An 11463-nucleotide genomic window follows, 5' to 3' on the forward strand; every position below is an offset into this window, starting at 1 on the left:
GTGGAAGGTCCGGGCTCTGCAGGCTGCTGAAGGCGCCCGCGCCGAGCGCCCCGCCGGGCAGGAGGTTACTGGGACTGTTGAGTAGAGGGTGGTTGGGGGACTCCATGGAGCCCGGCGCGGGGTTCACCGGCGGCGTCGAGGCGGCCAAGTCCACATTGGGGGGCTCAGCGGCGCTGCCCTCGCCCGCGGCCGGGGTCTTGCGAGGGCTGCCCGCGCCTCCGTGGCGGCGCCGCTGGGCTGTAGGCGGCGAGGGCGTGAGCTGCGGGAGCGGGGGCAGGTCGGCCAGGCGCTGCCGCGGGGCGAAGTCCTGCGGTGGGAGGTGCTGCGGTTGCGGGAGGCTGAACGGCGGCGGCGGCTTGTGCTGCTGCTGCTGGCGCTGGGCGAGCTGCGCCGAGTGGAGGAGTGGCCCGGGCGGCGGTGGCGGGCTGAACCGGCAGGGGCAGTGGAGCGGCGGCGGCTTCGAGTCCGGAGGGTGGGGAAGGCGGGGGGGGCTGAACTCTTTCCTCTTCTGGCTGCTCAGCTGCTGCTGCTGCTGCTTAGTAAAGTCCTGCGGGGAGGAGGTGCGGCAACAGCAGCAGGGGGAGGCGGAGGCGGAGGAGGGGTGGTACAGACTCGGTTTGAAGTCCTGGGAGGGGAGGAGGTGGGTCACACCCGCGTTCGTGCCGCCGCCGGGGTGGTGGTTGGGGAGTTTCTCCGCGGCCGCCGCCCCAGAGAGCGGCCGCGCCGGCTGCTGTGTCAGGCCCAGCAGCAGCTCATCCTGCATGGTCGGCTGATGCACCGGGAACGAGGAGGAAGAGGAAGCGAGCGAGCTGCCTGCCCGATCGCAGCCGAGGGGGATGGAGAAGGGGGAGGCGGCCTCCGAGAAGCCGGTGACAGGCAACGGCGGCGGCGAGAGCCGGCCGAAGGGCGTGGCGGAGGGCAGCGGGGCGGTGGCCGCGGCAGGCCCTGCGGCGTAGGGGCGGTACGCCCCGCCGCTGAATGGGGTCCCGGGGCTGCTGCTGCGGAGCTGGGCGGTCTGCAGCACCCCGAACCCGAAGTCCCTCATTTATCAGGACGGCGGCCGCGGGAGAAAACGCGCCCTGGCCCCTGCCCCGCTTAGGAAGCCGCTGGATCTGGGGTGGCGCGGCCGTGGTGGAAGGAGGGAGAAGTCAGTGAGACAAGGACACCGTGACTGAACCGAGGGAGGACCGACTTCGGCCCGCCACCCCTGACGGCGGTCTCTGCCGCCTCCTGAAACCCGATGGGACCCTGCCGCCGCCGCCACCGCCGCCGCCACCCTCGTCGCTTAAGAACCCCGGAACGTGCGTCAGCGCCACCTCACAATCGCGCCGCCCCCACCAGCGCATCTCGGCACGCGCGGGCGCGAGGTTGCCCCGCCCCCTGCCCCGCCCATTATTAATATGCAGGTTTGCTTTGGGGCGCGCGCACGCTACGCAGCTCGCGCCTCCGAGGGCGGAAGGAGAGCGGGAGCGAGCGGCGCGTGCACCCTCAGGCCCCTTCCGCGCCGAGAGGGAAAGGAAGGCCGGTTGGGGCGGCGGGCGGCTGACTGGGGTCTTGGTCGCCGGGCATGCGCGCGCACAGGGGCAAGCAGGCGCGGGCAGCGCGGCGGTTCCTGGGCAACCGACCCTCCCGGCCCTGGGGCGCTAGAGCCCCTCCCCCGCCCTCCACGGCCCCACCTCCTTCCTGTCACCTCTGCCCCGCCCCCGGTCACGTGAGGCCGGGCCGCAGGGGCCGGTGCTTCCTGGGGCGGGGCCGCGAGAGAAACTGAGGCCTGGGAGCCCGATGGGGCAGAGCTAAGGGTTCCCGGCGGCCGCGCTCGGCCTGAAGTTCCCATAGAAACGAGCGTGCCCTGGGGCCGCTCGCCTTCTGGCTCTCCCTGAGTCCTTCGCAAACTCGCTCGTCTGGATTTTGTCTGCTGTTCGCCCCACACCTTCTGCACCACCAGGTCCCCCCTTAGTGCCACCCTCGCTGCCCTATAAATGCCTTCCCGGTTTGTTTCGGTGTTCAACCTTCCTTACAGTACACTGTCATCTGCCTCCCTGCAGCGCATGAAGGTGTTTTCTATCGGATGAACACCAAGCACTGGAGCCCCGTGTGTATACCAAATACTTCGCTTCAGCAAAGAGGAACGAAGTCCCTGGAACAGAACACGGCTCCGTGTGGTTATTTACACACATATCTGCATATAATGGGTTCCAAGCCGAGCTCCCCTGGTAACTAACCCTGGGCCAGCTCCAAGTCCCCCTATTTCATGTAAGCATTGAATGCGCGATCTTCAGTGCTCTTCCCCACCACGTTCATGCCCGCATCATCGCCCCTTCCCTCGGGGAGACTCTAATTGAAACGTTTCCGAAGCTTTATGAGTTTCCAAGAGAGAAAGATTTCTCGCTCAGGGAAAAAAGGAGGTTCTGGCTCAGCAGCCTACTTGTTGAGGCTTGCAAAATGGAAGGCAGAGAGCTTTCCTTGGTAGAGCTCTCCCTTAAAGCCTCAGAAGAGGAACTAATCCTGTGCATTTCCTTTCCTAAAAAAACATTTTACATACAGAAAAATATATATATTTGAGGACCTAGATGAAGAATAACAGTGATAGTACATAATAAGATATGAATTTCATGTACTTGTTTTACAATTTTAACTGTTTTTCTTGGTCTTTAGAAGAGTAACCCTCCTGAAAGAAACGTAGTCTGTAGGCTCTAATTCCAAATTCAACAGAAGGTGGGTTCAGCTACTTGATTTTGCTTGACAACTGGACTAAGATAAAACATTTAATGTTATAAATTAGCTCACACTTACTGATGTAGACAGAGTACATTTGTATGAGTTCTTATTCTCTATTATTTAATTTTTTAATTTTATGTAAATGGAGAAAATTTTTATGTCAAGGATTTCATTTTACTTGGACTCACAATCAACACCCATGAAAGCAGCAGTCAAGAAATCAAATGACATATTGCATTGGGCAAGTCTGCTGCAAAAGACTACTTTAAAGTATTGAAAAGCAAAAATTCACTTTGAGAACTAAGGTGCACCTGACGCAAGCCACACTATTTTCAGTTGCCTCATATGCACGTGAAAACTGGACAATGAATAAGAAAGAGGAAGAAGAATTGATGCATTTGAATTATGGTGTTGGTGAAGAATATTGAACATACCATGGACTGCCAAAAGAACAAACAAATCTGTCTTGGAAGAAGTACAACCAGAATCCTCCTTAAAAACAAGGATGGTGAGACTTCATCTCATGTACTTTAGACATGTTATCAGGAGGGACCAGTCCCTGGAGAAGGACATCATGCTTGGTAAAATAGAGGGTCAGGGAGAAAGAGGAAGACCCTCAACAAGATAGATCAACAAAGTGGCTGCAACGATGGGCTCAAACACAGCTAAGATTGTGAGGATGGCACAGGACCGGGCAGTGTTTCGTTCTGTTGTACATAGGGTTGCTGTAAGTCAGAACCGAGTCAATGGTTCCGACTCAATGGCACCTAACATTATTTAAATTTGATTTCAGCTTCTGTTACTTTAGTTTTTCAAAATTGTATAAAACATACAGTAGATAGAAAACAACATTGCAAGGGGAAAATGTTTTATGTATAATGTTTTATGACCGATATCTTGTCTACTACTAAACTAATTTTGATACTGCCTTTACAATAAGAAAAAAATTATACTTAAAAAAAACTCATAAACGGTTCTAAACTTGGTCAAACGAATAAACCATTTTTAACAATCAGACAAAATACAGAACTGGAAAAGTACATTTATTATTCTAAATTACAATGTCTAGAAAATAACCTGAGCTCATTAGAATTAAAATATATAAATGGCCTTTTTCACAGCACATATTGACATATTCTTAAATAGTATTCATTAACACATTTTACAGGGAAACTACTTCAGCAACTGAGGCATGTAAACTCTATAAATGGATAACATTTTTCCTAAGTAATGTTGTATTTGATTGGAATCATCTGCAAGTCCAACAACTCTTGAACGAGGAAGAAAATATAGACATAAAACTTAGCTCAATCATTGGTCAAAATTGCAGTTAGTTCGTTGTAAGGAGAAGAGAGAGCTTTTACATTTAAAAGCCAATGGTGCCTTTCTGGGCTAGAGTTTGAACCAAGATTTCTTTTTCTGAACAAGATTTCTTGGTGTTCTGGTCCTGATTTTGTTTTAGAACATTTAGAGGTCTCTGAAATGGGGAAAAGCTGTTGAAGCCAAGTCTAGCATTAGGTAATAAGGTCAAACTTCAGATTACCCGTTGCCTTCGAGTTGATCCCAACTCGTAGTGACGCTATAGGACAAAGTAGAATTGTCGCACTAGATGGTTCCAAGATTATAATCTTTATGTAAGTGGACTGCCACATCTTTCTTCCTCAGAACGGCTTGTGAGTTGGGACCTTCACTTAGCAGCTGAGCACTTAACCACTGCTCCACCAGGGCTCCTTAAACTTCATATTAAGTATATCAAGTTCCAACTGACAGACCCTTGACTTACTGCTTTAGCATCTCAGAGTGAAATAGCCTGCTAGGACAGTGTTTTTTTTTTTTTTTAATTTCAGCTCATGACCTAATTTACCAGTATATACCAGTTGTCTGTGGAGTCAATTCCAAATCATGGCGACCTCATGTGTGTCAAAGTAGAACTGAGCTCTGTAGGGTTTTCAATGACTTTTTTTTAAAGAGAGGAAAGTTACATTCTGGCATCTAAAATTTAAAGAGGTGAGCTTCCCATCATTGAAAATATTCAAACAGAAAGGTTTCCTGTAATGCGGGATGGGGGGAAGAAGAAGTGAGGTGTTGTGGTCTTCTAAGCAGGCCCAATGCCAAGATCTTATGAGTCTATATTATGATCTTTTTTTTACATGAAAATATTTTAAATCTATGTCCCCTACATTGGGACCTGATTTTATTCAACAGTCTCTTGTTCAATTACTCCTTCTATCCTGAAAAAGTGTTTCAAAAAAATATTGTTGTCTACAACCTAGTACACACACACGAAACTGAGAGTTTTTATTAAACAATTCTTACTCTTAATTTGTGCAGCAAACTTTATTTTTAAATTCTATTTACTTTTCTAAATGTTGGTATCAAATCACTAAATTGATTTTAAGACCAACTACTAGGTCAGGGCAGTTCAAATCCACCCTGAGGTGGTGCCTCGGAAGAAAGGCCTGGTGATCTACTTACCAAAAAACAGCCATTGAAACCCTGTGGAGGACAATCCTACTCTGACACACATGGGGTCACCATAAGTCTGAAACAACTCCACGGACAACTAGTATATACTAGTATATTAGGTCATGAGCTGAAATTAAAAAAACACTGTCCTAAAGACAATTTCACATCTCTATCTCAAAGCCTCCTGATACTTTCTATCTTCACCCTAAGCTGCTGACCTGGCTTCTTATTTCACTGAGAAAATAGAAGCAGTCACAGGAGAACTTCCACAGATCCCCACTGCTACCATTTCCAGTCACTCTGCATCTGTCCCTGTTCTCTCCTTCCCTCCTGCTACAGTGGATGACCTGTTTGCACTCCTATCTAAGGTCAGCCCCTCCACTGGTGCACCACATCCTACACCTTCACCTAGGATACTGGCTCCAACAGTTCCTACTTCTCCTGTTTCATCCTCTTTCCTCTCTGAAACATTTCCATATACATAAAAACCATTTCCCATCTTTGAAAAACAAAAACAAAACCTTTTGACCTCCTACTGCCCGTCTTCAGCTACTGCTTTTACCTCTCCTGAACTCCAGACTTGTATAAACAATGGCCTATTTGAATCTCCAAGTGAGTGTCTCCTGTTGTTAGCTGCTCTTGAATGGGCTCCGGACTCATGGTGACCCCAAGTGCAAGGGAACAAAATGGTGCCTGGTCCTGCACTATCCCCATGATCAGTTGCTGATAGGACCCTTGTGATCCATACTGGTTTTCACTGGCTGATTTTTGGAAGCAAATCTCTAGACCTTTCATCTTAGTCTGGAAGCTCTGCTGAAACCTGTTCATCACAGCATCATGCAAGCTTCCACTGACAGACCAGTGGTGGCTGCACATGAGGTTCATTGGCCAGGAATGAAATTTGAGGTGTCCTGGTGGTACAGTGGTTAAGAGGTATGGCAAGCTACAGCTGCTAACCAAAAAGCTGGCAGTTCGAATACACCATCTGCTCCTTGGAAACCCTCTGGGGCACTTCTACCCTGTCATATAGTGTTGCTCTGAGTCGGAATAGACAGCAAGGAGTTTGCTTTTTTTTTTTTAACTTATTTTATTTTTTTATGAGACGTTCAGCATTGGTGGTTCAGTGATAGAATTATCACCTTCCATGTGGGAGACCCAGATTCATCAGACACCTCAAATTCAACAAGGACAAGATTAAACTCGCCTGCCTCATTAATCTCTATCTATGTGAATGGCAACTCCTTAGTTCTTGCTCAGGCCAAAAACCTTGGAGTTATCCTTGACGTATCTTTCTTACACCATATCCAAGCCATCAGAAAATGCTACTGTCCTACCTTCAAATTATATCCAGAGTCCAATCACTTCTTATCACTCCCACCCCAAACAACCTGATCCAGACCACCATGATCTTTCCCCTGGATTGTCACTCTAACCTCCTTGGGTCTCCCAGCTTCTGCTCTTGTCCCTCTACAATCTTTTCCCAACATTGCAGCCAAAATAATCACTTCCAAAGAAAAGACAGATCATGCCAACATCTCTGACTGAAAACCTACATTTTCTCAGAATAAAAGCCAAAAGTTGTCAAAAAGTTCTTCATTATTGTCCCCTGCCCCCACTTGCCCCACTGAACAGCCTCTACTACAGAATGGAATGCATATTGTTTCTTCAACACTCCAGGCCAAACTAGTCTCAGGGCCTTTGACCTTGCAATTCCCATTGCCTGAAGTACTTGTCCCCTAAATACTAGCTGCTCTACAGGAGGAAGATGTGACAATCATCTCTCGTAAAGATTCCGATTCATTGCGGTCAAGTGGATTCTGACTTATAGTGACTCTATACGACAGAAAAGTGCCCCATAGGGTTTCCAAGGAGCGGCTGGTGGATTCGAACTGCCAACCTTTTGGTTAGCAGCCAAGCTCTTAACCACTGTGCCACCAGGGCTCCTGTCATGGATTGAATTGTGTCCCCCCAAAAATGTGTGTAGCAACTTGGCTAGGTCATGATTCCCAGTATTGTCTGATTGTGTAATCTGATGTGATTTCCTTATGTGTTGTAAACTCTATCACTATGATGAGGTTATATGTGATCTCCTTATGTGTTATAAATTCTATCACTGTGAGGAGGTTATGCTGATGAGGTTTACAAGATTAGATAGTGTCTTAATCCAATCTCTTTTGAGATATAAAAGAGAGAAGCAAGCAGAGACACTTGGGAACCTCACACCACCAAGAAAGTAGTGCCGGGAGCAGAACACATCCTTTGGACCTGAGGTTCCTGTGTTGAGATGCTTCCAGACCAAGGGAAGACTGATGCATCACAAGGACCTTCCAGACCAAGGGAAGATTGATGACACAGACCTTTCTCCAGAGCTGACAGAGAGAAAGCCTTCTTCTGGAGCTGATGCCCCAAATTTGGACTTGTAGCCTACTGGACTGTGAGAGAATAAATTTCTCTTGTTAAAAGCCATCCACCTGTGGTATTTCTGTTAGAGCACCACTAGATCACTAAGACAGCTCCCCATAATGATTACAGCCTCGAAAACCCTGTGGGCAGTTCTACGCTGTCCTATAGGGTCACTATGTGTCCGAATCAACAGCACACAACAAAAAATACAAGCAGAAGTCCCTGGGTAGTGCAAACAGTTAATGTGCTCAACTGCTAACTGAAATGTTGGCGGTTCAAGTCTACCCAGAATTTCCTCAGAGGAAAGGCCTGGCGATCTAGTTCCAAAAAATCAGCCATTGAAAACACTATGGAGCCCAGTTCTATTCTGACATGCACAGGGTCACCATGAATCAGAATTGACTCAATGCCAACTGGTTAAATACCATTTTTTGATGGTTACGAGGGAGGGAAGGGGTGGAGATGGAAAAACACTAAATAGACAATAGATAAGTGGTAACTTTGGGGAAGGGTAAGACGGTACACAATACTGGGGAAGCCAGCACAACTTGTACAAGGAAAGGTCATGGAAGCTCCATAGACACATCCAAACTCCCTGAGGGACCACATTACTGGGCTGAGGGCTGTGGGACCATGGTCTCAGGGAACATCTAGCTCAATTGGCATAACACAGTTTATAAAGAAAATGTTCTACATTCTACTTTGGTGAGTAGTGTCTGGGCTCTTAAAAGCTTGCAACTGGCCATCTAAGATTCTCCACTGGTCTCACACCATCTGGAGCAAGGGAGAATAAAGAAAACCAGACTCAAGGGAAAGATTAGTCCAAAGGACTAATGGACCACAACTATCACAGCCTCCACCAGACTGAGTGCAGCACAACTAGATGGTGCCCAACTACCACCACCCACTGTTCTGACAGGGATCACAGTAGAAGATCCTGGAAAGAGCTGGAGAAAAATGTAGAACAAAATTCTAACTCACACACACACAAAAGACCAGACTTACTGGTCTGACAGAGACTAGAGAAACCCTGAGAGTATGGCCCCTGGAAACCCTTATAGCTCAGTACTGAAGTCACTCCTAAGGTTCCCCTTTCGCTAAAGATTAGACAGGCCCATAAAACAAAATGAGACTAAATGGGCACACCAGCCCAGGGACAAGGATGAGAAGGCAGGAGGGGACAAGAAAGCTGGTAATGAGGAACCTAAGGTTGAGAAGGGGAGAATGTTGACATGTCGTGAGGTTGGCAGATAATGTCACAAAACAATATGTGTATTAATTGTTTAATGAGAAACTAGTTTACTCTGTAAACCTTCATCTAAAGTACAATTAAAGTCAGTGAGCTGAGATGACAAGTAGACGCTTCCTGTGGTCGCTCTTACAACAAATACCCGAAAAAACAAGTGAATCAAATGTATATGACAATCTAGGAGCCCTGCATATCAAGGTCAAATTGAGGAATTGGACTGAGTGGCAGGGGGAGGGAGAGACAGTTTGGAAGCAGCGAGGAGTTGCCAGACCTGACCCAGTGGGAGCCAGTGCCCTTCAGGCAGGATTGGCTCATGTGCACAGTGAGGCAAGCAGTGGTGCTCGGGAGGCATTTTCCACATCGGGAGAGGCCCAGCAGCAGAGAGTCTACTTGGCCGTCCAGAACTAGTGAAAAGCAGCTCTCAATCAGCTAAAGATAAGTACTTGCATCTGGCCTACTATGCGAATCAAAAAACACCCCATTTGGGAAAAAACTTTCTCCCATTTAACTCCCCCCTCCCTGCTCTGCACTGGGTCTCGGGCCAGCTTCAGCAACTGCCAAGTCCCCTGGGCCAGAAGTAGGAACCATCATACGCCCTGAGCCATTCTCCTGGCCTTGGAGAGGGAACAAATTAACAAATGGGGGAAAAATAAGCTGCCGGCTCCCCTAAGCCAGGAACTCAAGGTTGGCACAGCTCCTTTGCCTAGGCACAGGCATAAGGGGTCCACAGACTTTGAATGCCTTTCACCCTGCATAGACTTGTGTGGGCCCATCTCAACAGTGTAGGCCCTCATTACCATAGTACAACAGGGTATAAACCTGAAGCCTAACTTTAACTTTTTCAGCTGTGAAGTGGTAGGTTTGTGATATTTGACACTGCTCTGCCCATTAAACAGTTTCTTTACTGCCCACTTCAGGAGCCTGAGGACTGGTGCCTTTACCCACAGTACCTAGTCACCCACAAAAGAGGTCTAAGAGTAAGTAGTGCTCCCCAGTCCTTACAGCCGACAGCAATGGGTGCTCATAGTCTGGCTGCAAAACGTACCCAAAAACACTCTCTAGGGAACAGGGACATGCTTTCCTCCCAGACACTCAGGAGCAACTATCAGCCCCCTGCCTTGCTCAGCATGTGACCCTCTACTGCATCCAGATACCTGTGCCTACACCAATCACCCATGCTTGTCTAGGACTGTAGGTGAGAGCCTGCACCACACACTTGGTGACCAACTACCTGGACACCTGAGCTGAATCCATACAAGAAAAGTTAACAGACTTCTGGGCTCATGTACATAGTAACAGATCTAACCACCTGGTGACAGGACATTAGACCTTCAAAGGTGCCAATAATCAAAACTAGTTCACATGAGCAGCCTATCTGGGCATATCAAAACAAAACAAAACAAGAAGCTAGGACACAGTAAGCAAACATAAAATAAATATAATAACTTATAGATGGATCGGGGACAATAGTCAATATCAAATGACATAAAGAGGCAGACCATGATGGCTTCAGTGAGCTCCCAAAATAAAGAATCAAGAAATTTTCCAGAGGAAGATAATTTCTTGGAATTACCAGAGGGAAAATACAAAAGATTAATATACAGAGCTCTTCAAGAGATCAGGAAAGAGGTCATGCAAAAGGTAGAGCAAGCCAAAGAACAAATGGACAAAGCAATAGAGGAACTTAAGAAGGTTATTCAAGAGCATAATGACAACTTTAATAGGCTACAAGAATCCACAGAGAGACAGCCATCAGAAATCCAGAAGATTAACAATAAAATTTCAGAATTAGACAACTCAATAGAAAGTCATAGGAGCAGAAATGAGGCAGTAGAAGTCAGAATTAGTGAGATTGAAGATAAAGCAGTTGACACCAACATACCTGAGGAAAAATTAGATAAAAGAATTAAAAAAAAAACTGAAGAAACTCTAAGTATTATGTGGGACTCTATAAAGAGGAATAACCTACGAGTGATTGGAGTACCAGGACAAGAGAGGATAACAAAATACAGAGAAAATTGTTGAAGATTTGTTGGCAGAAAACTTCCCTGATATCATGAAAGATGAGAAGATATCTATCCAAGATGCTCATCGAACCCCGCATAAGGTAGATCCCAAAGAAAGTCACCAAGGCATATTATAATCAAACTTGCCAAAACCAAAGATAAAGAGAGAATTTTAAGAGCCCCTAGGGATAAACAAAAAGTTATCTACAAAGGAGAGTCAATAAGACTAAGCTCAGATTACTAAGCAGAAACCATGCAGGCAAGAAGGCAATGGGATGACATATATAAAGGCTTGAAGGAAAAAAAAATTGCCAGCCAAGAATTATACATCCGGCAAAACTCTCTCTCTCAAATATGATGGTGAAATTAGGGCATTTCCAGATAAACAGAACTTTAGGAATCTGAGAAAACCAGACCAATATTACAAGAAATACTAAAGGGAGTCCTCTGATTAGAAAATCAATAACATCAGACAGCAACCCAAGACTAGAACACAGGACAGTCAACTCAGATAGTGAAGTCACAAAAATAAATCAAAGCTAAAACACTGAAAATAGGGCAACAGAGACGTCAATATGTAAAAGATAACATTAAAACAAAAAAGAGGGACTAAAAAATGTA

At 46.9% G+C, this 11463-nt stretch overlaps 1 protein-coding gene across 1 annotated transcript in view; it reads right to left on the minus strand.

Moving 5' to 3' along the window:
• Positions 1-1311, minus strand: part of CPEB2 (cytoplasmic polyadenylation element binding protein 2) — a 78677-nt gene extending 77366 nt beyond the window's left edge. The window contains exon 1 of the mRNA XM_023742797.1: positions 5-1311. Coding sequence (XP_023598565.1) covers positions 5-1045 — 1041 coding nt within the window. The 5' untranslated portion in view covers positions 1046-1311. The remainder of the gene's footprint in view (positions 1-4) is intronic.
• Positions 1312-11463: the final 10152 nt, after the last annotated feature.

Source organism: Trichechus manatus, unplaced genomic scaffold (genome assembly GCF_000243295.1).
Source record: "Trichechus manatus latirostris isolate Lorelei unplaced genomic scaffold, TriManLat1.0 scaffold00218, whole genome shotgun sequence".
Classification (NCBI taxonomy): Eukaryota; Metazoa; Chordata; class Mammalia; order Sirenia; family Trichechidae; genus Trichechus; species Trichechus manatus.